Source organism: Amblyraja radiata, chromosome 7 (genome assembly GCF_010909765.2).
Source record: "Amblyraja radiata isolate CabotCenter1 chromosome 7, sAmbRad1.1.pri, whole genome shotgun sequence".
Lineage (NCBI taxonomy): Eukaryota > Metazoa > Chordata > Chondrichthyes > Rajiformes > Rajidae > Amblyraja > Amblyraja radiata.
In genome coordinates this window covers 10,214,182-10,242,040 of record NC_045962.1, presented here as the reverse complement: position 1 = coordinate 10,242,040, position 27,859 = coordinate 10,214,182, and the positions used below count along the sequence as shown (strand labels likewise).

The 27,859-nt window shown below is 43.6% G+C and overlaps 2 protein-coding genes across 3 annotated transcripts in view; one reads left to right on the top strand and one right to left on the bottom strand.

Moving 5' to 3' along the window:
• Positions 1 to 19,102, bottom strand: part of ftcdnl1 (formiminotransferase cyclodeaminase N-terminal like) — a 26,158-nt gene extending 7,056 nt beyond the window's left edge. Inside the window, exons 1-4 of one of the 2 annotated variants that reach the window (XM_033023692.1) lie at positions 18,984 to 19,102; positions 6,119 to 6,260; positions 3,242 to 3,337; positions 450 to 605 (exon numbers count right to left, since the gene is read on the bottom strand). In XM_033023692.1, coding sequence (XP_032879583.1) covers positions 450 to 605; positions 3,242 to 3,337; positions 6,119 to 6,233 — 367 coding nt within the window. In that variant the 5' untranslated portion in view covers positions 6,234 to 6,260; positions 18,984 to 19,102. Of the gene's footprint in view, positions 1 to 449; positions 606 to 3,241; positions 3,338 to 6,118; positions 6,261 to 13,437; positions 13,511 to 18,983 lie in introns of those variants that run through there. The other variant, XM_033023693.1, reaches the window with a different exon arrangement.
• c7h2orf69 (chromosome 7 C2orf69 homolog) lies at positions 18,993 to 27,859 on the top strand. Its single transcript, XM_033023691.1, has 2 exons — positions 18,993 to 19,406; positions 26,799 to 27,859. Exons 1-2 carry the CDS (start codon positions 19,008 to 19,010, stop codon positions 27,639 to 27,641), a joined length of 1,242 nt encoding a protein of 413 aa, XP_032879582.1. The 5' UTR covers positions 18,993 to 19,007; the 3' UTR covers positions 27,642 to 27,859.

Genomic DNA, 27,859 nt, shown 5'->3' with positions numbered 1-27,859 from the left:
TGTTTGTAGGTTGTTTGGTTGTTTGTTTGTTTGTCTTTTTGCACAAAGTCTGCGAGCATTACCACTTTTCATTTCACAGCACATCTCGCATGTGTATGTGACGAATAAACTTGACTTGACTTGATTGGGGATGATCAGCCATGATCACATTGAATGGCGGTGCTGTCTCAAGGGGCCGAATGGCCTACTGCTGCACCTATTGTCTATTGAAACATCACCCTAGATTTGATAAAAGATCATCAACCTGAAACATTATCTGTTTATCTCTGTCTACAGATGCTGACTGACCTGCCGAGTCTTTCTCGCACTTTGTTGTTGTTGTTGTTGTGTGCTCTGAATTGTGGAGTGAGAGTGTAATCGGTGAATCAAGGCAGATGATAAGATACCAACCGAGCTGTCAATTCAATGGCGAACGAAAAGAAGCAAACCCAACCTCAACGTCAACTCACCGCAAGCCACTCTGCCACACTCCTCGAGGCTAACGGAGTCCGAGAGAGGGTAGATGGGGACAAGGTCCACTGCTCCAAGGCAGGGGTGAATGCCAACATGAGCGCTCATGTCAATTAAATTAAATGCTTCAACACATGCTGTCAAAACCGAGTTCCCTGAAAGAGGAAAATGGCAGTGTATTTTCATCATCATTGAAACCGAGTGTAAAAATGCTACCACTATTCTAACCCTGCTCCCTTCTCACGCCCAACAAGGACTGGCATTAGGAAACTATCCACCACATCCTTACCCGGTGCACCTACCTAAAGGTGGGACATATCCTCAATGTTTAACTGATTTATTTCCAGGCATAAAGGAGATGCTAAGCTGACAGGTCCAATGTCTGCAATTGTACAGGGCTCTGGTGAGACCACATCTGGAGTATTGTGTACAGTTTTGGTCTCCTAATTTGAGGAAGGACATCCTTGTGATTGAGGCAGTGCAGCGTAGGTTCACAAGATTGATCCCTGGGATGGCGGGACTGTCATATGAGGAAAGATTGAAAAGACTAGGTTTGTATTCACTGGAGTTTAGAAAGATGAGGGGGGGATCTTATAGAAACATATTAAATTATAAAAGGACTGGACAAGCTAGATGCAGGAAAAATGTTCCCAATGTTGGGCAAGTCCAGAACGAGTGGCCACAGTCTTAAAATAAAGGGGAGGTCATTTAAGACTGAGGTGAGAAAAAACTTTTTCACCCAGAGAGTTGTGAATTTATGGAATTCCCTGCCACAGAGGGCAGTGGAGGCCAAATCACTGGATGGATTTAAGAGAGTTAGATAGAGCTCTAGGGGCTAGTGGAGTCAAGGGATATGGGGAGAAGGCAGGCACGGGCTATTGACAGGGGACAATCAGCCATGATCACAATGAATGGCTCGAAGGGCCGAATGGCCTCCTCCTGCACCTATTTTCTATGTTTCTATGTAATGTTTTCTGAAGTTTAGAAGACTAGGAGGTGATCTCATTGAAACATATAAAGTGCTTTTGGGGCTTGACAGGTTAGATAGCTGCAGTGACAATGTTTCTCCTGCCCGAGGTGACTAGAACCAGGGATCTTTTTTCTGTTTCCAAAAATAAACTTTATTCAGAATGAAAAAAATATACCAAACAAATACTCTCTAAAAACTCTTCAGACATTCTCAGCATTTAAACATTCATTGGTGTCATAGCCAGTAATTTCCGCACCTATTTTTAAGCAAAACAAACCATCCTTGCCACTCATGTGACTCTGGGGTGATATCCTTTTCCCCATTTGAGGGGGGTCCCCACTGGACTCTGCCCCTCAATGTCCAGCAGCGGAATGACCCTAGTTTGTTGGTGTTGGCTGCACCAAGCTTCAGTGAATCAATCCCTCACCATCTCACAATTTGGGGTCAGGCATGCACCATGAGAAGAAATGCTTCACTCAGAAGAAATTCTCTACGTAGGAAGGCTGTGGAGACTCAGTCACCTAGTAAGTACAAAACAAAAATTGATAGATTTTGGTATATCAAAAGAATCGAGGGATATGGGGCTAGTAGCAGCAAGTTACCCAGTGGTGTAAAAAGATTTGGTATGATCTGACCAAGTGGAAGCGCAAGCAAATGGGCCAAAAGACCTACTCTGTTTATTTTCTCATATTATTTGTAAGAAGTGATTGAATTTGACTTTGTTGGCTTGCTCATGAGTTTCCCTTTCCTCACAAATCTTCCCTCAGAGTTCCACTGAGATAGTCCTACAACAATCATGACTTCACTAACAAGTTTCAATCAACGTGTAGGAAGGAACTGCAGATGTCCTCGCGGCTCAAACACCGCGGCCCGGGGTAGTCGAAGCTGCCGCTCACCAGACCTGCTGACGCAGCCGCTGGCCCGCGGCCGAACCCCCGTTCTCAGGCCACCGCCACCAGAACTGCCGTCCCAGCCCCCGAGGCATCGTTCCAGCCCCGAGCCGGATCGCCCTCACGTGAGTACTGCCACCGTCTCAGCCTCGCGCCATGCCGCCGCTCCTCCCTCTGCAGCCAGGCCGCCCCGACCGGATGCGGCCGCTCCTGTCCTCAGGCTGGGCCTCCCCGACCGGGCAGCCGTCTCCTTCCTCAGTCTGGGCCGCCCCGACCGGTGCCGCCGCTCCTCCTCAGGCTGGGCCGCCCGACCGGTGCGCCGCTCCTTCCCTCAGGCTGGGCCGCCCCGACCGGGAAACGCTCCTTCCTCATGCTGTGCCGCCGCGACCGGGCGCCGCGCCCCCCCAGGCTGGGCCGCCCCGACAGGCACCTCTCTTTCAGGCTGGGTCCGCCCCTACCGGGCCACCGCTCTCCTGCTGGTTTACACTGAAGAAAGACACAAAATTCTGGAGTAAGTCAGCGAGACAGGCAGCATCTCTGGAGAGATAGAATGGGTGATGTTTCGGGTCGAGACCCTTCTTCAGACTCACCCATTCCTTCTCTCCAGAGATGCTGCCTGTCCCGCTGAGTTACTCCAGCATTTTGTGTCTATCTTCAGAATCAACTCATCAGGACCATCCCACTGCCAATCAGTTGGTGCTGCCAGATTTTTTTGTGACACAACCCCAGGCAAACTTCTCCTTCATGATGAACTTGTAAATACCAAACCTAACACCCACTGAGGAACAGAATCTGAGCTTCAAACCAGAAGTTTGATTTTGGGGCCCTATCTTTGAGCACTTACGTCCTGGACCAGAAAACACTTAATTTCGTCTGTTTCTGGAGTTAAGAAAAACAATAACCTTAAGAACAAAATGTATTGAAATCTTACCCAATGTCTCAACTGGACCAACAAGAGTTATAACTGATCTGTTGTAATCATAATCTGAAAATATGTTCAGCACAGTTGTTTGTATTTTCTTCTCTCCTGTGATCAAGACAAAACACAAATATTTCCATTTTTAATTTTTACTCAGAATTTTAGCAGTAACTAGACTAAGTGGGACCCGTTGGGTCCCACTTCACACGGGAGGGCTGGTCTCCCGACGCAATATTCCACCTCTCCACCAATTCCAATATTGGTGGCCAGTGGGGGGGGAGGGACACTTTCTGGAGCCCTAGTATGGGTGTTGTGAGCTGAAGGGACTGGTTTCCAGAGAGCTAGTATGGACATTGTGGGCCGAATGGATTCTTGGGCTGGCGGCTCAGTCACTCAAGCCTGGTGTGCTGGCAGCTCACTCCCTCACGGCTGGTGGGCTGGCAGTTGACTCACGGCTATTCCTTGAAATGCCACTTCAAGCAGGGTGCAAGGCCACGAAATTCAAGTGCAGTCATACCACTTCAGGCAGGGTGCAAGGCCAATAAATTCGAGTGCATTGTCATACCACTTCAAGCAGGGTGCAAGGCCACCAAATTCGAATGCAGTTTCCTACCATTTCAAGCAGGGTGCAAGGCCACCAAATTCAAATGCAGTTTCATACCATTTCAAGCAGGGTGCAAGGCCACCAAATTCAAGTGCAGTTTCATACCATTTCAAGCAGGGTGCAAGGCCACTAAAGACAGTCATGACCTCTCCATCCCCCTTCTTGCAGAGACTGTGCCGCGCCCACACTTCCAGGGGCATGGCCTTCATGGCGTGATTGACAGGAGAGAGAATCTCAACATTTTTTAAACACTAATAACTTTTATTTTTCATCGATGGGAAAAATCCTCGGCACCTGATGAGCAGAGGGGGACTCTGAGTAAGATGGCCAAAAATCACAGCCGTACGTGGTAGCGTTTTTCCTAAAATCAATATACAACGCAAACTAGAAGCGGTCAAGATTAGACTTTTAATTATATAGACGGCAAGGCAACTTTAGCATTTTCAAACCAACTTTTTAATTAGGCAAGGCAATTTTTGCATTCTCAAGCCAACTTTTCAATTAGGCAAGGCATTCTCAAATCAACTTTTCAATTAGGCAAGGCAACCTTAGCATTCTCAAACCAACTTTTCAATTAGGCAAGGCAACTTTAGCATTCTCAAACCAACTTTTCAATTAGGCAAAGCAACTTTAGAATTCTCAAACCAACTTTTCAATTAGGCACGGCAACTTTAGCATTCTCAAACCATCTTTTCTATTAGGCAAGGCAACTTTTGCATTCTCAAGTCAACTTTTCAATTAGGCAAGGCAACATTTGCATTCGTAAACCAACTGTTCAATTAAACAAGGCAACCTTTGCATTCTCAAATCAACTTTTCAATTAGGCAAGGCAACGTTAGCATTCTCAAACCAACTTTTCAATTAGGCAAGGCATTCTCAAACCAACTTTTCAATTAGGCAAGGCATTCACAAACCAACTTTTCAATTAGGCAAGGCATTCTCAAACCAACTTTTCAATTCGGCAAGGCATTCGCGAATCAACTTTTCAATTTGACAAGGCATTCTCGAATCAACTTTTCAATTAGGCAAGGCATTCTCGAACCAACTTTTCAATTAGGCAAGGCATTCTCAAACCGACTTTTCAATTAGGCAAGGCATTCTCAAACCAACTTTTCAATTAGGCAAGGCATTCTCGAATCAACTTTTCAATTAGGCAAGGCAACTTTAGCATTCTCAAACCAACTTTTCAATTCGCTAAGGCAACTTTAACATTCTCAAACCAACTTTTCAATTAGGCAAGGCAACTTTAGCATTCTCAAACCAACTTTTCAATTAGGCAAGGCAACTTTAGCATTCTCAAACCAACTTTTCAATTAGGCACGGCAACTTTAGCATTCTCAAACCATCCTTTCTATTAGGCAAGGCAACTTTTGCATTCTCAAACCAACTTTTCAATTAGGCAAGGCAACATTTGCATTCGCAAACCAACTGTTCAATTAAACAAGGCAACCTTTGCATTCTCAAATCAACTTTTCAATTAGGCAAGGCAACTTTAGCATTCTCAAACCAACTTTTCAATTAGGCAAGGCTTTCTCAAACCAACTTTTCAATTAGGCAAGGCATTCTCAAACCAACTTTTCAATTAGGCAAGGCATTCTCAAACCAACTTTTCAATTAGGCAAGGCATTCTCGAACCAACTTTTCAATTAGGCAAGGCATTCTCAAACCAACTTTTCAATTAGGCAAGGCAACTTTAGCATTCTCAAACCAACTTTTCAATTAGGCAAGGCAACTTTAGCATTCTCACACCAACTTTTCAATTAGGCAAGGCAACTTTAGCATTCTCAAACCAACTTTTCAATTAGGCAAGGCAACGTTTGCATTCTCAAACCAAAAGACACTTTTGCATTTTCAAACCAAAAAACACTTTTGCATTTTCAAACTACATTTTCAAACCACAGGTCGGTAAAACCACTCAGTTTAGTAGACATCTGTTCAGTGCTATTCACAACTCAGAGTGAGAATTGCGACCTTTCGCTTATCCCCCCCATCTTGCAGAGAACCGAGGTACCTCCACACTTCTGTTTTTTATAGTCCCTCCGGAAGGGGCGTGGCCTTCAGGAGAGAGAATCTCAACATTTTTTAAACATTAATAAGTCTTTTATTTTTCATAGATGGGAACAATCCTCTTGTCCTGGCCAGCGGAGGGGGACTCTGAGTAAGATGGCCAAAAATCACAGCCGTAAGTGGCAGTGTTTTTTCGAAAATCAATATACAGCGCAACAGGAAGTGGTCATGATGAGACTTTTAGTAATATATAGATAGATAGAAGAAATTAAATGTACCTTGGTTATTCCAGAGTGCAGCTTTAGCGACCCTTTCCACAACGTCTTTCTTTCTAGCTTCAGAAATATTCAGCAAACACACAGCCAAGCGGAGACTTAATTTTTGCAATGCCATACCTTGATTTAATCAGAAAGCCAAAAACTGCAGAAAGTAAAAATTCATTTTATTAATATTTTGCAGAATAATCTCCCCAATGACGCTTACAGCTTTTCAAGCAAGAGAACAGCATTCTCTGAACTCACGCACGGCGGCACAGTGGCTCAGCGGTAAAGTCGCTGCCTTGCTGTGCCAGAGACCCGTATTTGATCCTGACTACGGGTGCTGTCTGTACGGAGTTTGTACGTTCTCCCGTGACCTGCATGGATTTTCTCAGAGAACTTCGGTTTCCTCCCACACTACCAAGGCGTACAGGTTTGTAGGTTAATAGGCTTGGTATAATTGTAAAAAATCGTAGAAATGTAAAAAGGAAAGTGTTAATGTGCAGGGATCGCTTGTCGGTGCAGACTCGGTGGGCTGAAGGGCCTGTTGCCACACTGTATCTCTAAACTAAACTAAAAGTTCAAATGTACGAGGAACCACGCTGCAAGTTCTTTGCCAATTTTCCTCTTGACTGGGAAATGTCCTTATAGCCCTGTCCCACGGTACGAGTTCATTCCAAGAGCTATCCCTAGTTTAAAAAAAATCAAATTCGTGGTAAGCACGGAGAATGAGCGTAGCGGGTACGTCGGAGCTCGGAGATGTCTCTTAGCGGCTCGTAACGCTGACGGCAGGTAAGCACGGGAAGACTCATGAAGATTTTTCAACATGTTGAAAAATGTCCACGGGATCCCCGAGTACCGACGAGTGGCCATTACCGTAAATCTCCGAGTTCGAATCAGGGCAAACTCGGGAGAGCTCTTGGAATGAACTCGTACCGTGGGACAGGGCTTTTACTCTGCTTTGCACTGCTGCCTGCAGCTCTGCTGACTTTGAACATTTACCTATTAAGCTGCTGCCTGCTTTATTTTGCATTACATTGAGAATGCTCAGAGCCATGCAAGCACTTCACTGATCAGTCAGTACTGTACAAATCCAAATGAACTTAAAACCAAGGAGTTGCATTCTTGCAAGAAACACTTGTTAATGAACACTTAGAATATAAAATGAAACCAAAAAATTCTGGACACACTCAGCATTTAAGAAAGTGTTTCTGGAGATGTAATGTTTCAAAAACAGATCTTACGTTTCAGGTCAATGACCTTTCATTGTAAGAGAAGGATATCGAGTCAGTGCTACTCTGAGTGGGTGAAACTGCCAATACTGCAACTCTATGTACTGTAAGCAGCACAGAGCTAACTTAGTACACAACAAGACAAAGACTTAACATATTTGATCTTCATACATGACAATACATTAGTTCAATCACATTTATTTCACACTCACATAAGCAATAACCTCAAATGGAAAATCAATTCAGATCACATTTATAAAAAAGCCAACTAAAGACTCTTCTTTCTCCGTCAGCTCAAGAAGTTCAGAGTGAGGAAACATCTCCTAATCCGATTTTACACAGCCATCATCCAAAGCATGCTCACTTCATCAATAACAGTTTGGTACAGCAGTTTAGACACTCACTCCCGTAATAAACTACAGCGCATTGTCAACAAAGCATCCAAAATCATCAGCACTCCCCTCCCATCAATAGAATCACTCAATCTCAAACGGTCCGTGTCAAGGGTGAAGAAAATCATTTCTGATCCCTCCCACCCAGCTCACCACATCTTCCACCTGCTGCCCTAAGGGAGGCGCTACAGCTCACTGCCTGCCAAAACATCACGATTTAAAAACAGTTTCTATCCATATGAAATTCGAACTCTGAACACTCTATGATAATATCACAAAGCCACCTCGTGCATGTACTGTATACTGTATGTTGTTTGTGTTTCATGTTATGTTTGACAGGAATCAGCCTATTGTGTAACATCCTGTACTGAATATGAATTCCACCAGCTTGACTGTGTGGTCATTAAATAATCTGAATCTAAATAATCTGAATTTCAGAAATAATATTTTGTGGCTGTGTGGATTGTTTACAAATGCATAAGAAGTAACAATGACTCTGAGACAATAAATGGCAATAAATTAAGTGATTGGGGTTGTTACATTTTATGAGTACACAAAGGTTTCACATTGATGAGCACTGGGTAGAGGATGACCTTTGGAAATACAATATTGGTATCTTTAGTAGCTCAGGGGGTCATTAAACAAGCTCTTTATTATCTATCTTCTTGCTTTGGAGCAAGCCTATAAACTGAAAGTAATAATAATGCAATTAAAGGGCATATAGAACATATAGCACAGGAACAGGCATTCTGCCACATCCATTTGTACACCATTAGTTAAATGCACCCTGAACTCATGAAAGATCTATCCAGATGCAAATATCCAGTCAATTTCCCGGCTGGAGAACCTGCAGCCACTCACCGAGAAGTGCGTGGTCTCCCAGTAATCCAAGGGTATATTGTGGGTCCAAAGTACTGTGGGAGCTGGGTTCCTCCTGCAGAGACAGGTATCTCACTGGGCCGCCACCATCACTTAACACAAGCACACTCCAAACTAACAGACCCTCCATCTCCAACACTCTGCACACTCTCACAGGACTTCTGTCTCTTTTGCTCCTCTTAAGTTCACACAACCTCCTTCTCCCACACTCCTCTGAAATCAAAGGATGGTGTTTCTAAACTCAAAGGACCTCTGTTTCCAGTGCTACAAGAGTTGGGCAATAACTGATGCAGACCCTTTAACCTGAGGCTCTAGCTCCTACTTAAATTCTCCCCTATTCCACAAGATCCACATTGCCAAACACGTCCACAAACATCCATGTTTAAACAATATCACCTCTCATTCTTTTAAACTCCAACCAAATCGCAATCATTCAATCACTCACAGGAATCAATCTGATGAACCTCTGTCTTCTATGACTGTATAAAATCATGAAAGGAATCTACCGGGCAGATGCACAGATTCTCTTACACAGAGTAGGGGAAATCGAGAACCGGAGGGCGGTGAACGGGGAAAGATTTGATAGGAATCTGAGGGGTAACATTTTCACACAAAGGGTGATGGGTAGATGGAATGAGCTGACGGAGGGGGTAATTGAGGCAGGAACCTTTGCAACACTTAAGAAGCAATTAGATAGGTACATGGATAGGACAGGTTTAGAGGGATGTGGTCCAAACGCAGGCAAGTGGGACTAGTGTCGATGGGACATGTTGGTCGGTGTGGGTAGGTTGGGCCAAAGGACTTGTTTCCACACTATGCTATGACTCTATGACGTTAAGACTCTATGTTCCACAAGCTCAGCTCATCTTCTTTAAATGCAGAGACTATATACAGGGCTCTAACTGTTCGTTAGACACCAGTGGATCAACTTTTCCATAGAGCTCTTATTTCCCAGATGATTGCTGTTCCCTTATTTATTGGCAAATATTTTAATTTCCAATTCTAATCCATTTCACCACTCACACCTCTGTACAATAAACAATCTTCTGGAGAAACCCAGTAGGTTAAGCAGCATTTGAGAATGGAAAGACACTAGAGACCCAGATTTGATCCTGAACTCGGATGCTGTCTGTGTGGAGTTTGCATGTTCTCCCAGCGACAGTGACTTTCCCCCAAGTTCTCCGGTTTCCTCCCATATCCCAAAGACCTCCGGGATCTCCCGTTTCTTCCCACATTCCAGACATACAGGTTTGTAGGCTAATTGGCTTGGTACAATAGTAAATTGTCCCTAGTATGTGTGCAGGATCGCTGGTCAGCACAGACTCTGGGCTGAAGGGCCTGTTTCCACATTGTATCTCTAAACTAAAAACCTGTTGGTTTGTACTTTTAAGTTGGCCACTGTTAAATTGCTCCTATTGTGTAGGAGTGGGATATCATAACTGTGAACAGGTGATCAGTGGTCATTGTGTACTTGGTGTGCTGAAAGGTCTGTTTCCATGCTACTCAACCCACTGAGTTCGTCCGGTGGATTGTTTGCTGCACAAAACTGCTGTCTCAGCAGTTCCTTGTGTCTCCACTCATACCTATGTAATTCATTTCTAATTCAACTCTACTTTTGATAACTTCATGCCCATCTTGGACTGAATATTAAAAAAATTATTCTGATTACTTCCCTCGAAGATCATTTTGTAAAGATGACTAAAATTAACCATGTTTCATTAGAGTCAAAAATGCATTGTTCCTACACTTTTTCGATAATGCATTGCTCTTTAAAACTGAACCAACTTTATTTTATTCAAAAAGATAGACACAAAATGCTGGAGTAACCCAGCGGGACAGGCAGCATCTCCAGAGAGATGGGCGACATTTCGGGTTGAGACACTTCTTCCGACCCAAAAAGTTATCTCCATAGATGCTGCCTGTCCCGCTGAGTTATTCCAACATTATGCGTTTCTCTTTGCTGTAAACCAGCACTTGCAGTTCCTTCCGACATATTTATTTTATTAAAATTACTTTTTCCAATTTGATTGGCCTCGTCCGTTGAGGATTAAAGTTTCTCGAAGATTTTAGATTATTCTTGCTGCAATTCTCCCTATCTTTTGATCAATATTACAAACTATTAATATTTTCATTTGTGTTATTGGTGCTACTGTGCAGCCTACAAAACAATGCCATTGGTAACTTTGCTCCTTTGACTCTGCCCATACTGATTCTGTCTGGACCAGAATCAATGCACACTGCTGCCCTGACGTTATGCTTTATTATCAGGGCTGCAAGCCCCTGCATCTCCCCTTTGTATTTCCCTTTTAATTATTGTGCCCTGCAATAATTAAAAGGCCATCTTGGCCATTGCAAAATCACCTTTCTGTGAAGGGCAAAATAACTGTACTTCACGTTTACCTTGGTGTTCATTGGGGAACAGATCTCAACTCTCATTGCAGCACTGGTTATTCCAACACTACATGATGCACATCCACAGCTAATGGCAGTCCAGGTCTTAAAAACATAGAGCTTTACTTCTTTATTTGGGCCAGATTAGTTCAGTACATAAGCAATTAAAAATGTGACCTGAGCATTCAAATATGTTGAAAAAATTTATATAAGCATATAATAAAGGAGAAATCAAACCGAGAAAAGGAAAAAATATTTACAATGTGCTATTTATTACATTATCACATTACTATTACACAAATTTATATACACACACGCATGCATGTGTGATGTAATATATAGGGGGGTTGCACGGAAGGTCACTGGGTCATAGGGCTCGACGCACGGAGCCGCTAAATCCAACTGAAAGACATCCGTCACTTCCGGTATATGTTATTAATGCTTAATAAATTTGTGGGAGTCGGGGTAAGTGTGAGAGACATGTACCCAACTTTAGAATTCCAAAAGTGAAGTGAAATGAAGGTATAGAGAAGCGAGAACTGAAGGGACTACAGCAGCTAAAGTGCTTGGTAAACATTGAAAATATTGGGAATTATCGCGTTTGCTCACTGCATTTCATGAAGTAAGGCATTATTTGTGTTTTCTCTTGATTCCTTTGGTATCTAAAAATTCTCAGAAGTGATAAATCTGGCTGTAAATTTTTCTTCAGATGCGTTTTCATTTTGTATGTAAAAAACCACTTGAGAACCATGGGCGATTTAAAAAAATTACAGCCAGATTTATCACTTCTGAAACTTTTTAGATGCCAAAGGAATCAAGAAAAAACACAAATAATGCCTTAGTTGATGAAATGCAGTGAGCAAACGGCCAATGTTCGTCAAGCACTCTGGCTGTTGTTGGCCCTTCAGCTCTCGCTTCTATCTACTGTCATTTCTCCTCACTTTTGGAATTCTGAAGTAGGCTAAATGTCTCTCACGCTTATCCCGATTTCCATAATTATTTACAGCGCAAAAATTGACAATTTCAGCGGGTTTTAACGGGCCCGCTACGCTGGAAACAATGGTAAGTGCCTACCTGCAGTACATCGTGTGTACTCCATTTGGAGTAGCGTAGCAACAGTACGGGTCATGGGTCGTGACCCGACTGCCGTGAAACCTCCCTATACAGTATATTATATTTTATATTACATATCACATAATATATTGTTATATATTAATCAATGTATAATACATCACGCATGTGTGTGAAAATATATTTATATATATATTTGTGTATACACACACACACACGCATGTGTAATGTATAATATATATATACATAATCATGTTTTATAATATATTACATATAATATATTGTAATATATGAATCAATGTATATATTATACATCACAAATAAGTTTTTACAATATATACATACATGATGTATAATATATACATGTACACACGTGTGCGTGTGTGTACAAATGTAAAACATTTGTAATTATTTTCTTCTTTTTTTATCTACTTGATTTCCTACCTGGGAAATACAGACTACAATGACTTGAACTCTCAAATAACAAACTAGTGGCAAGTGTAGTCTGAAAGCTAAGCAATCCTCAGCCTTCACTGCACAGTCCAGTAAAAGGATGCAAACTACAGCCCAAAGATTTAGCACCTCTTTTCAAAACTGCCGAGCAACTTTTTCCCCACTGATTTGACAAAGCGCAATCGCGGGGTGACCCCTTTCTGCACGGGCGGGAAGTACATTCACTGGCAGGATTGCTGCCTGCGACCAAATCCGCTCTGTGATCTTTGCCTGCGACCTTCGCCGCCTTGTTAATCACCCTATCCCCGGGCTGGTGATGTCGCCACCTGAAACCGCCCACAAGGCAGGCAGGCAGCCGCTCGCCAGAGCACACCGCCCAGACGTCTGACTGTCACACTGAATTAGCTCTAGAATGTATTGCTCTTGTATAATGTTTTGCTCTATAATGTATTGCTAAAGGAATAACTGAACCAGCTTTATTCGTTCCAAAGATAGACACAAAAAGCTGGAGTAACTCAGCGGGACAGGCAGCATCTCTGGAGAGAAGGAATGGGTGACGCTTCGGGTCGAGACCCTTCTTCAGACTGATTTTTTATTTTATTCAAACCACTTTTTCCTATTTAATTGCACTAGTCCACGCAAACATAACGTTTCTCGTAATGTTTGCATTACTCTTGCTGCAATCATCCATATATTTTGGTTAATATCACAAACTATTAATATTTTGATGACACACTCGCCCTTTGATAATTTAGTTCTCACTTCTGCCGGAGTGTTGTTGATTTTAAAGTGCCACGTGCATCACTCGGATCAAATGATGTTGCCTTGCAAATATTTGAAAAGGATACCAACTTGATTAAGGCGCCTCTATATATTTTTTATGAATAAAGTCTATTTTTGACATTTAGATTTTAAAGCTCACCTTCAAATTGAGAAGGACGGTTCAGTTACTCGAATTTATAATGCGGAAGCAAACAGGAGACCTTTGACCATCGGCAGCACACTCCGAATATGGCGAGTGACACAATCCAAATGTTATCAAATGGTGCCCTCCTCTGGCATTGATAAAGTATTGCTTTTCGAAATGCTGGGTTCCAGGCAGATATGATTCAGGTTCAGATCAGATTCAAATTAATTCATTGTCATTTACAGCAAGGTGCAATGAAATTCCCTGTTTGTATGAAGCTCATGGAATAAACTGTATATATGCAGTAATGACAAATACAACTATAAATAAATGAGTGCAAAGCAGCAGAATAGTGCAGATTGCAATATGATCTGAAGTGGTGCTATAAAGACTAAAGTAAAATGTAGAAACAAGTAACTGCAGATGCTGGTTTACAAAATAAACAATGTGCTGGAGTAACTCAGTAGATCAGGCAGCATCTCTGGAGAACATGGATAGGTGACTTTTCAGGTCAGGATGCTTCTTCAGACATGGATAATAATGGATAACGGATTGAGATAGTGTTAAAGTAAGAGTAATTGGCAGCACCTCAGGTAGACACAAAATGCTGGAGTAACTCAGCGGGACAGGCAGCATCTCTGGATAGAAAGAATGGGTGATGTTTTGGCTCGAGACCATTTTCAGACTCGCCACGAAATGTCACCCATTCCTTCTATCCAGACATGCTGCCTGTCCCACTGAGTTACTCCAGCATTTTGTGTCTATCTTCAGTGTAAACCAGCATCTGCAGTTCCTTCCTACACATACCTCAAAGATTGGTTCTGGCGTCTGATAGCAGTACGAGAGAAGTAGTTCTTAATTCTAGACGTCTGGGCTTTTGAGTTCCTGTATCATCCCCCAGAAGAAATAGCAGAGAAAAGCGAATGGCCAGGGTGTCAGCAACCCTTGATGATACTTCCAGCCTTCCTGGTGTAACGCACCATGAAGATTCAATACTTAAATATTTATGATGGAACCTGGATTCCTCTTGCTTTGTATAACTAAAAATCCCATAAAATGATGTGCTGTAGTTATAGTCATATTTAAATTGGTAAATTCACATTAGTCCCATAGTCCCCACCAACTCCATAATCCCCATCAGACTTGCGGATAAGCTGCTGGAACTGAACACCCCACTGTGTGCCTGGGTCCTAGACCTCCTGACCACCAGGCCCCAGGTGGCCAAGATGGGGAGACATACCTCCAACCCCTTCACCCTGAACACAGGATCCCCCCAGGGTTGCATCCTCAGCCGCCTACTGTGCACACATGACTGTGTGGCCAGGTGTAGCTCCAACTCCATCATCAAGTTTCCTGAAGACACAGTGGTGGTGGGCCTGATCTCTGATAACGATGGGAAGACCTACCTGGAGGAGGTAGCTGACCTGGCACTCTGGTGTCAGGCTAACAGCATCCTCTTGAATGTCACAAAAACTAAGGAGCTGATTGTGGACTTTAGAAGGGCACAATAACCAAGGACGTACACGCCACTGGGGATTAATGGGACCACTGTGCATAGGGTGAGCAGCTTTAAATACCTGGGAGAACACACTGGCGCAATGGTGAGTAAGGCAAGGCAGCACCTTTATCACCTCAGGCAGCTGAGGAAATTCAGAGTCTCTCTAAGGATCCTTCAATCCTTCTACTCTGGTGCTGTAGAAAGCATCCTGACCTGAAACATCTCGATCTGGTTTGGCAACATCTCTGCCCAGGACAGGAAGGCTCTGCAGAGAGTAGTGCGTTCGGCCGAACACACCACGGGAACTACACTCGCCCCCCCCCTGCAGGACCTATACACCAGGAGGTGTAGATCCAGAGCCAGCAAGATCATGAAGGACCCCTACCACCCTAGCAATGGACTGTTCCAGCTGCTGCGGTCAGGGAAGCGCCTCCTCTGTCACGCTGCAAAAACAGAGAGGATGAGACGGAGTTTCATCACACAGGCCCTCAGGACTGTAAACTCTGATCTCACCAGGGCATAAATACTGTTGCGTCTTCTTTTTTAAATGTAAATACTGGTTCAGTTCTGTTCTGTTGTTTTGAACAATCCCGCAAGTATTGCCACTTTCATTTCACTGTACATCTTGTACGTTTATGTGACAAGTAAAGTTGACTTGACTTGATTACTCCATAAGATAGTTACTATAATTGGAAAGGTAGGAAGAAGAAAGCAAGGCACATGATAAAAGGGTTCATTTGAAAGTAGCTCACACATGGAGAAAGCAACATTGTCTTAGTTTCTTCAGAACTTATGTTGAAAGGTTATTGACCCAAAACAGGTTTTATCTCAGCACGTGAGTAGTAGCAGCATTTGCTGTTTAGTTTAGATTGTTTACAACATGAAAACAGGCCCTTCAGCCCACCAAGTCCATGCCAACCAATGATCACCCGTTTATCCTACACACTAGCGACAATTTATAGAAGCCAATTAATCTGCAAACCTGTATGTCTTTGGAATGTGGGGGGAAACCGGAGGACCCGGAGGAAACCCACAAGGTCACGGGGAGAACATACAAGCTTCATATATACAGTGCCCGTAGGCAGGATTGATCCCGGGTCTCTACCTGGGAAGGGGATCAATTGACCTTATCCCTACTGACCTAACAATACTCCAAAACGTGGTTGAGTTTTAAATACTGTTTGAAAACAACAGAAAAATAACACATAAGTATGCAATTTGGCCCATCATATCCATCATATTCATTTACAAAAACAATCCAGCTAATCCAGCTCCCCCTCACAACCTGAAATTATTCACCATTCACTTACCTATTCATTTTTCTTTTGAACATCATAATTTATCCATGATCCTCTAACAGTGCCTTCAAGATTCTAACCACTCACTATATAAAAATATTTTTCCCAATGTCATTTTGAGTTGTTTTGACACTTGCCTTCATTCTATATCCTTTAGTTCTTAACTCTACTTTGCCTATACCATTCATGGTTTTAAATGTTGCTATCAGATCCTCTCCGAATCTCCTCTGGTGCCAAGAGAACAACCACAGCTTCTCCGATTGATCCCTGGAATAGTTGTAATTGATTCAAAGATACAGCGTGGAAACAGGCCCTTCGGCCCACCTAGTCCATACTGACCATTGACCACCCGTTCACATGAGTTCTACGTTACCCCATTTTTGTATCTACGTCTTACAATTTAGAAATACCAATAAACCTACAAACCCGGACGTCTGTGAGATGTGGGAGGAAACTGGGGCACCTGGAGGAAACCCACACAGTCACAGGGATAACTTCCAAATTCTTCAAGGTCAGCACTGGAAGTCAGGATCGAACCTCGGTCTCCCGCTCTGTGAGGCAGTAGCTCTACTAGCTGCGCCAATATGCCGTCCCTTAATCTAGTAATTTATTTTCCAAAGCACACACATTGTTAATAAAATATGTTGTAGCCTCCTTGCTCTAAATATTATATGCATCTATTTATAAAGAAAAACAAGATGGATGAGTACCAAATGCCCACATATTCAGGATGAAGTTTACAACTCCCCTCTTCAATACCATACACCTTGTCCTTGATGTTATATTTCAATTATATATGAAAGACTTCCAACGTCTTCATTTATAAAGCAAATTGTCCGTTTAAAATCATTGCAATCACCAGTCAGAACATTGAGTAAAGGAATTAGGCCATTATGTAACAAGTGTCTATGTTGTTGGTGAGACCACACATGGAATATTATGTACAGTTCTGGCCTGTCAGTTAGAGGAAGGATATCACTAATCTGGAAAGAATATAGAAAAGTTTCATGAGAATGATGCCCAGACTGATGGCTTCAATTTTAATGGCTAGTTAGGCTGGGGTTGTTTTTGCTGGAGGGTAGGAGGTTGAGTGGTGACCTTATAGAGGTACAAAGTGGATGGTCACAGTTTTTTTTCCTCAGGGTAGGGGAGCTTAAAACTAGAAGGGATAGATTGAAGGGGAAATGGGAACAATTAAAAAAGGGCATGAGGGTGCAACATTTTCTACACAGGTATATGGGTATATGGAATATGCTGCAGGAAAGAACTGCAGATGTTGGTTTAAACCGAAGATAGATATAAAAAGCTGAAGTAACTCAGCGGGACAGGCGGCATCTCTGGAGAGAAGGAATGGATGAAGTTTCGGTTTGAGACCCTTCTTCAGAGTGTATACTGCCAGTGGAAGTTTTTTTTAAGAGATGGTAGGCAATTAGATGGATAGGAAAGGTTTAGAGAGATATGGGCCTAAAGCAGGTAATAAAGGACTAGCTTAGTTAAGCAACTTGTACAGATCATGGACATGATGGGCCAAATTGCACCCTTGTGTGCTGTCAGCATGTGCAAGCTGTGCCGAAAGTACATGTTTCTCTGCTGTGCCTCTTTGACAAATCTTTTTATTATTCTCTGCAAAGGGTTCCTGACACACGTTATCTGCTTTCTCTTTCCGCAAAAGCTGCTTAACTGACTGAGGTTTTCCAGCATTTCTGTTCTTTTGTTTCAGATTTCAACATCTGCAGTTTTATTTGTTTTCCTCCACAGTTCTTTCATTTTGTTTCACAGACTAATCAGTAAACCTGTAATAAAAATGAACTGCGGATGCTGATTTATACCAAAGATAGACAGAAAATACTGGAGTAACTCAGTGGGTCAGAGTCTCTACACAAAAAGTAATCTATGTATTTTCTCCAGAGATGCTGCCTGACCAGCTGAATTACACCAGACTTTTGTGTCTAATAAGTAAACCTGCATTATTATTCCAAGTCCACCGCTGCTTTGGGTTTATCTCCTACCTCAAGTAAAACTTCAGATGCAAATGTGAAATAGCAGTGAACAGATAGATACAAGTTCAGAAGTTATTGGAGCAGAATTAGGCCATTCGGCCCATCAAGTCTACTCCATCATTCAATCTTGGCTAATCTATCTCTCCCTCCAAACCCCATTCTCTTGCCTTCTCCACATAATCCATGACACCCATACTAATCATGAATGTATCTACCTCTGCCTTTAAAATATCCATCGACGACAGCCACAGCCTTCTGTGGCAATGAAGTCCACTGATTCACCACCCTCTGACTAAAGAAATCCCTCCTCATCTCCTTCCTAAAAGAACATCCATTTATTCTGAGGCTATGACCTCTGGTCCCAGAAGTGGAACCAGCTTCTCCACATCCACTCTATCCAACTCCAAGTCCAAGCATTCAAAATTCTGGTACAGAAACCTCAAAAGTGTATTTAATTTATAACAATCCATGGAAGGAACCCACCATGAAAGGCAGACCATTTAGGAAATCTATCGAAACATAGCTCCCAGGAAAGCAAGCCATGATGGTGGATGGTTAGTGGTTAAGTAACATTTGATAGTAGTTTATGGAGAGATCCTGTTTTAAATATATAAAGAAATCCCTCCTCATCTCCTTCCTAAAGGAAAGTCCTCTGGTCCTAGACTCTCCCACTAGTGGAAACATCCTCTCCATCCAGGTTTTTCACTAAATCAAAGATGATATATGATCTTTGGTTTCCATGAGGTCCCCAATTATTCTCCTAACCTCCAGCGAGTACAGGCCCATGGGATGATTCGGGTCAACCTCCTCTGGACCCTCTCCAGTGCATGGTTTGACAGGAGTAGTTCGCAGCGTCTCCGTCTCTGTCTCAGTGCCGTTCACTGGTTTGGGTGGCGACTGGCGACTGGCGAGGGTTCAGGGGGCGGGGATATTGATGTTGATGTTGGCTGCAGGGCGCTAGGACGCTGCCAGCTCCCCGCTCTCCGGCCGCTCTGTGGCCGGGGCCTAGTGGCCATGAGCGGGCGGGTCGGGGCAGCAGAGGCCGAGGCCGCTGGGCCCGGGGTGGAGGTGCTGAAGCTGAGCGGGGTTCCGGGCTGGGGCCCGGGCAAGAGCAACGACCTGCTACTGGGGCTGGGCGGGCGCGGCGCCAGCCGGCACCACCTGCTCTACTTCCCGGGAGACGTGCAGGTGAGCGCCGGGGATGGGAGGCGGGCCTTGTCGCACCGGAGAGCGCTGGGCCGGGCCGGGCCGGGCGGGGCGGGGAGAGGGTGAGGGTGAGGGGCCGCGGGCTGTGGAGGCGGGGTGTCGGGCGGGCCCTGGTGCCCGAGCAGAGGGGAGGGAGGGAAGCGAGAGAGGGAAGGAGGAAAGAAAGAGGGAGGGGTGGAAATACGGAGAGAAAGAGGGGAAGGAGGGAGAGAAGGAAAGGAAGAAGGAAGGAAGGAAAAAGGGAAAGATGGAAGGAAAGAAAGAGGGAAGGCAGAAAGAGAAGGTGGAGGAGGGAAGGAAAGACAAATGAAGCGACGGATGGAGGACGGGAAGTACAAAGCGAGTCGGCCAGCACGCCCGCACGACGCCCAATCGTCAGTGGAAGCACGAAGCAGCCAGCGGACGGCTGCCCGCCGGACCGCCGCCCTCGGCCGGCTGCCACTCCTGCCCCCCGCCCCCGCCCGCGGGCGCTGCCGCAGCCGCCCGCCGCCGCCTCGGGCTTCTCCCGCCCGCCCGGCCGCCCGCGTGCCGCTGGCCGCCCGCTCCCGCCCTGGCCGGCTGTGCCCCGCCTCCCCCGCGGCCGGCTGCCCGCCCTCCCGGGCCTCCCGCTTGCCCTGCCCGCCCGCCCGCCGGCGGCCCCCTCGCCCTCCCGCCCGCCCGCCCTCGGTGCCCGCCCCGCCCGTGCCGGCTGCCCGCCCCGCCCGGCCGCCCGCGGCCGCTGCCCGCCCCCGCCCGGCCGCCCGCGGGCGGCTGGCCCGCCTGTCCCCCCGCCGGCTGGTCGCCCGCCCGGCCGGCGCCGGGGCAGCGCGCGCTGGGCGGCGAATGAGGGGAGGGAGGGAGGAAGGAAGGAAGGGTAAATAACTGCAGGTGGTGGAAATCGGACATCAAACCAGAAGAGTATGCGGGGAGGAACTGAAGGGAGTAAACAGACAGAGAAACTAAACAGGACGACAGTAAAACGTACGATGACCATGATGAGAGAGAGACAGAGTTACTTGAAGTTAGAGAAATCAAAACTCATACCTCTAGGTTATAAGCTGCCCAAGCGAAATATGAGATGCTGTTCCTCCTATTTGCATTTGGTTAAACCAGAAGATGACCCTCGGTATAGGTCGGGTAGACCAACCCAGCAACTGCCTACTGTGGAAGCACCTTCACCACGCAGATTGTAGCCCTTCCAGGTGCCATCTCAACGTTGTTAGAGCCCGTCGGATATTCACATATTAATATTTAAAATAATTATTATATCCCAGATTCAGAAACAATATGACAGTCCATTCAGACTGTCTCCGCTTAACGTTTAGGGTTTTCAATGAAAAGAAGCTGGGAGGGCAATCACACCTATTTTATCACCAATTTAAAAAATATTCCTCAGTTCTATTATTTTCTTGTCTCACCTAACCTGCCTTTATCCCATGAAGTGCATCCTTCCAGCCCACATTACCACCTAACAGGACTCCAGATTGAATCTCACATACCAGTTATCAAACTGGAACATTAACCCATCACCTATTCCAGAGAATTCAGCTGTGATTAACCAGTCTTCACCAATCTGTCTCAGCTGACATCACCAGCATTCAGTCTCTCTCGGTCTCCATCATATCACACATTCCCTTTGTTCTTTTCATTTCTCCTCAATTCCTGCAACTTAAAGTTTGCTTAATTTCTAAGATACAGTGCCCTCCATAATGTTTGGGTCAAAGACCCATCATTTATTTATTTGCCTCTGTACTCCACAATTTGAGGTTTGTAATAGAAAAAAAATCACATGTGGTTAAAGTGCACATTGTCAGATTTTAATAAAGGCCATTTTTATACATTTTGGTTTCACCATGTAGAAATTACAGCAGTGTTTATATATAATCCCCCCCCATTTCATGTCACCATAATGTTTGGGACACAACTATGTCTTGTAAATGAAAGTAGTCATGTTTAGTATTTTGTTGCATATCCTTTGCATGCAATGACTGCTTGAAGTCTGCGATTCATGGACATCACCAGTTGCTGGGTGTCTTCTCTGGTGATGCTCTGCCAGGCCTGTATTGCAGCCATATTTAGCTTATGCGAGTTTTGGAGGCTAGTCCCCTTCAGTTTTCTCTTCAGCATATAAAAGGCATGCTCAATTGGGTTCAGATCGGGTGATTGACTTGGCCACTCAAGAATTGCCCATTTTTTTAGCTTTGAAAAACACCTTTTGTTGCTTTAACAGTATGTTTGGGATCATTGTCTTGCTGTAGAATGAACTGCCGGCCAATGAGTTTTGAGACATTTGTTTGAACTTCAGCAGATAGGATATGTCTATAAACTTCAGAATTCATTATGCTACTATGTGTACTATGTCTCATCAGTCCACAAGACCTTTGTCCAGAACTTTGGTTGCTCTTTTAAGTACATCTTGACAAACTGTAAGCCGGCCATCCTATTTTTGCAGCTAACCAGTGGTTTGCATCTTGCAGTGTGGCCTCTGTATTTCTGTTCATTAAGTCTTCTGCAGACAGTGGTCATTGACAAATCCACACCTGACTCCTTAAGAGTGTTTCTGATCTGACGGACAGGTGTTTGGGGGAGTTTCTCTATTATTGAGAGAATTCTTCTGTCATCAGCTGTGGAGGTCTTCCTTGGCCTGCCAGTCCCTTTGCGATTAGTAAGCTACCCAGTGCTATCTGTCTTCTTAATGATGTTCCAAACAGTTGATTTGGGTTAGCCTAAGGTTTGACTGATGTCTCTAACAGTTTTATTCTTGTTTCTCAGTCTCATAATGGCTTTTTTTACTTTCATTGGCACAACTTTGGTCCTCGTGTTGATAAACAGCAATAAAAGTTTCCAAAGTGATGGAAAGACTGCAGGAAAGACTAGGTGCTGAGAACTGTCTTATACCTGCATTAATGAGGCATTTAAACACACCTGAACACTTAGAAATGCCTGTGAAGCCATTATGGTGCCATGAAATGGGGAGACTATGTATAAACACAGCTGTAATTTCGACATGGTGAAACCAAAATGTATAAAAACACCCTTTAATAAAATCTGACAATGTGCACTTTAACCACACGTGATTTTTTCTAGTCAAGAGTCAAGTCAAGAGAGTTTATTGTCATGTGTCTCAGATAGGACAATGAAACTCTTGCTTGCTGCAGCACAACAGAGTATTGTAAGCATAAATACAGAACAGTTCAGTTTGTCTATATAGCATAGACCATATATATATACACATAAATAAACAGATAAAGTGCAAAAAGCTGTTATATTTGAGAGTTTGTTTGATTGCGAGTTTAATAGCCTGATGGCTGTGGGGGAAAAACTGTTCCTGAACCTGGATGTACCAGATTTCAGGCTCCTGTACCTTCTACCTGATGGTAGCAGAGAGATGAGTGTGTGACCAGGATGGTGTGGGTCCTTGATGATGTTTACAAATCTCAAATTGTGGAGCACAGAGGTAAATAAAGAAATGATGGGTCTTTGTCCCAAATATTATGGAGGGCACTGTATGGTGAAAGATCATGGACTTATCAACCTAAAGGGTTTCCCCTTTGTTTTTCTCTCTATACCACTTGACCTGTTCTATATTTCTAGTATTTTCTGTTCTAAATTTTGACTTTCAGAGGGATGATTAAAAGTTTGACTAAAGAAATGTTTTAAGGTGCATCCATCTGTGCAGCTGAAGATATGGCTAATTAAAATTGCAGTGTTATTAGTTAGAATCGGAGGATTTCAAATGTTGTGTATGTTAGTACAGCACCCACTCTTTACAATCTCAGAACAAAGAATGAAATCACTGTGAAAAACTCTGCAACGTATTCACCAAACATAAAAGATTATTAAGGGTTTGGACATGCTAGAGGCTGGAAACATGTTACTAATGTTGGGGGAGTCCAGAACCAGGGGCCACAGTTTAAGAATAAGGGGTAAGGCATTTAGAACGGAGATGAGGAAACACTTTTTCACACAGAGTTGTGAGTCTGTGGAATTCTCTGCTTCAGAGGGCTGTGGAGGCCAGTTCTCTGGATACTTTCAAGAGAGAGCTTGATAGGGCTCTTAAAGATAGCGGAGTCACGGGATATGGGAGAAGGCAGGAATGGGGTGCTGATTGTGGATGATCAGTCATGATCACATTGATGGTGGTGCTGGCTCGAAGGGCTGAATGGCCTACTCCTGTATCTATTGTCTATTGTCTATAAAATGGCGAGAGATTTGGTTTAAAAATGGCAAAGTATGTTTTGTGCAAGAAAGTGCTGCAGATGCTGGTTAAAATCAAAGGTAGACACAAAATTCTGGAGTAACTCAGCGGGACAGCCAGCATCTCTGGAAAGAATCAATGCGTGACGTTTCGTGTCGAGACCCTTTTTCAGACTGAAGTAGGGTCTCAACCTGAAACGTCACACATTCCTTCTCTCCAAAGATGCTGCGTGTCCCGCAAAGTATGTTTTGTTGGTTTGATGAAAGGAAGTATTATTGAAGATTTAATTTTTCATTATTTATGAAAAGGTTATTATAGCTGATTTGTATTGGGAAGAATACCTAAATTGATTGGTGATTTGATCTGGTGAATCAGGGTATTCACCAGATTATAACCATAATTTGGAAACAAATGCAGATAAACGTGCTTTAGAGAAAGTTAATTTGATCATCATTCAAAGTCGGTGTGGGACTGGAAGATTTATGAGTGAGGAAAGTTGGTTTAGTAAGTTATGTGAGAGAGTTCAGCTGAATGCCACATGGAGAGGGGGAAGTATGTCGCCATAGGTGGGGAGCAAGAGATGGCCATAGCATGCTGGGTTAAAGTAGATCTATCTGACTCAGTTTCCCAGTGCCAGCCTGCACCTGATCAAGCACATTGGGACAAGCTGGTAGAGTTGCTGCCTCACAGCACCAGAGCCCCGGGTTCGATCCTGACCTCGGGTGCTGTTAGTGTGGAGTTTGTACGTTCTCTCTGTGACCATGTCAGTTTAAACAGAGTGCATCATTTTTTTTCCCACATCCCAAGGAGGTGCAGGTTAATTGGCTCTTGTAACATGTAGGGAGTGGATGAGAAAGTGGGATAATAGAGAACTGGTGTGAACGCATCAGCGTGGGCCGAAGGACCATTTCCATTCTGTCTCTTTCAGATTAAAACTAAGTAGATCCCTCATGTAAACGTAGGAGCAGCTTTCACAGCTGTGTTAGAAGAGTTAGAGGAATGAAGGAGACTGCAGAGAGTGGTAGACACTACATGGTCTATCACAGGCGCTAACCTCCCCACCATCTCAGGGATCTATAGGAGGCACTGCCTCAAAATAGCAGCCAATGTCATCAAAGACCCAGACTGCCCTGACCACACTCTTATTTCACTATTACCATTGGGAAGAAAGTACAGGAGCCTGAAAATCATGACCACCAGCTTCTTCCCAGCAACCATCAGGCTCTTGAACACTACAGACCACAAACCTCAGCAAACATGATATTCTATGGATTGTGTCTAGTTATACTGCAGACTTTGGTTACCCTATATTATGATTATTAATCGAATTTTTGATGACTGTATGTTATCTGTCAATTACTGTGCTTACAGGCCAGTAAAGCTGCAACAAATCATGAGAGGAATAGATGGGATAGAATCACAGAGTCCCTTGCCCAGAGTAGATGAATCGAGGACCAGAGGACATAGGTTTAAGGTGAAGGGGGAAAAGATTTAATAGAAATCATTTTTTCACACAAAAGGTGGTGGGTGCATGGAACAAGCTGCCAGCTAAGGTAGTTGAGGCAGGGACTGTCCCAACATTTAAGAAACAGTTAGACAAGTACATGGATAGGACAGGAGGGATATATGGACCAAACGCAGGCAGGTGGGACTAGTGTAGCTGGGACATGTTGGCCGGTGTGGGCAAGTTGGGCTGAAAGGCCTGTTTCCACACCGTATCACTATAACTATCACCGTTAAATCATTGTTGGTACATATGACAATCAAACAGTCTTGACTCTCTCTTGACTTGGTCTGCAGGCAGCTCAGCATGAAAATCGTAGCTGTGACACCTTATGGATGCCTGACTTTCGATGACCCTTTGCTTGTCCAGTCTTCCATGCTTTTATGGGATAGATAGAAAAAATTGGAAAGACTGAGCTCATTTAAGAAAACCTTATTTGGTGATCAGCCCTGGAACTTTCAGAGCTAAAGTTCTTTCCTACAGAAGTGGTTAGATTAACAGAAGGAATTCTGATTGATCATAAAAGCAGAAAACTACAGGAATAGTAGGTAAAACAACAGCAGTGGAAAGAGAAAGAGAGTTTCTCAGATTATTGTTTTGATGAGGTTGGCTTGACTTGAAATGTTAACTGTTTCTCTTTCATCGAATGCTGCCTGGCCTCCTGAATGCAACCAGCATTTTTAGTTCTTAAGTTTTTTACATCTGCCATGGTATGCCTTTTAAATTCTGACATTCTAGAATCCTATTTCCACTGTTTCAGAACTATAAACAAATGGATTTAAAAACTAAGGTAGACAAAACTAGCCTATTATGCTAAATCTATCAAATAATCTGTTTATATCTGAAAGAAACTAAATGTGCATCAGTGGGTTGAGAAGGGAATGTAAGCAATTCTAAGTAATTAATTTTGCAAAAATGTAAATTGAAGTATTTTCAAGTCAAAATAGGTTTGGTATGGATTTTCCGTGTGAAGGTCGTGTTTGTGCTCTGACAGCCTAATAAGCAAATTGTGATGGCTGTTTTCCAACTTGAACTGCTTCCAAGCTTGGATATTCACCAGTTTCCACTTGCAAGCCCAGGCAATAAACCATTACCAACTATTTCTTGGAAGTCTCTTCTGTGAATTGTTGAAACCTTTAAATGCTATTTGGTCAAAACAAATTTTTTTTAAGAAGCTGGAGTGAATGTACAATGGTGTAGATACCTGGGATTGACTGTGACTCAGAGTTTCAAAGAAGTCTAAATTAGTGACTAATATCAGTGGAAAAAAAAGATTTGCCCACATTTGAATTCCGGATGTAACTATCTGGCTTTTACTGTCAACAGGTATTTCAGTTCAGTTTAGAAATGCAGCACAGAAACAGGCCCACAGAGTCCGCTCTGACCAGCGATCCCACACACTGGCACTATCCTACACACTAGGGATAATTTTACATTATTTCCGAAACCGATTTAACCCACAAACCTGTACGTCTTTGGAATGTGGGATGAAACTGGTGATCCCGGAGAAAACCCACGCGGTCACGGGGAGAACGTACAAACTCTGTACAGACAGCACCCATAGTCAGGATTGAAACTGGCTCTCTTGCGCTGTAAGGAAGCATCTCTACCGCCACGCCATTGCGCCTTCAAGTAATGTGAATATTCCGGTGTTTGGTGCGCAGTGAAACATGTATTTGCATTTTCTTTGCAGGATTATCATGATCTGATGATACGCCATCCAGAAAATGTTCGCTGGCAGCAATGGAGTCTCGAAGAAGTTGCCATTTTACTATTCCATCGTTTTCCTAACAGTCACATATGGATCATAAAGGCTTCCCGGATGCATCTACACAAGTTCAATTGCTATGACAACTTTGTGCAAAGCAATTTGTTTGGTGCTCCTGAACATAGCTCTGACTGCAGGGCTTTCAAACACTTGTATTCACTGTTGATGAATGGGTTTAAGGAAGCACGCACTGTTCTGCGCTCACGGACAAATACTGATGGAAAGTCTCATGATTCATTTACAGCTGCCCACGATGAAGCCTGTAGTGGTCATTCTAAAATTGCAAATGGCCTCGCTTCTAAGAATGACCTGAGTACTCCAAGTCTCTCTGGAAATTACACAGAGGTTGAAAACCAGAAATGCACTGACCCTTCATTGAAATTTACATTGATTGGTTTCAGCAAAGGTTGCGTGGTATTGAACCAGCTACTGTATGAATTGAATGAAGCGCAAAAGGACAAGGAACTAGCTGCCTTCATCAACAACATTACAGCAATGTATTGGTTGGATGGTGGCCATGCAGGGGGAAGTAATACCTGGGTCACTGATCCAGAAATCCTGAAGGGATTAGCCAAAACAGGTATTCCTGTGCATGCACACGTGACACCTTATCAAGTGCGGGATGGCATGAGGGCTTGGATTGGGAAAGAGCATATGAAATTCATTCGACTCTTGGGGGAGTTTGGTGCTAAAGTGACAAACCAGCTTCATTTTGAAAATGAAACCCCTTCTCTGGGTAATCATTTTAGGGTTCTTCAAGTGTTCTGATGTGCTGAGAATCCATTGTGACAGAAGAATCACTAATTGTTGTTCTGACTTGTTCTTAGTAAAGCCAAGTAGAAAAATGCATACATGTGAAACTGGTACACTGGAGAAATCCATTTCATATTTTGAGAACTGAGTAATTGCATGTAATTTTGTCCATCTCACAACCCTAATGGCGACTAAACGATGTTTCTGCACATTAAAATAGTGTTGTGGGTACT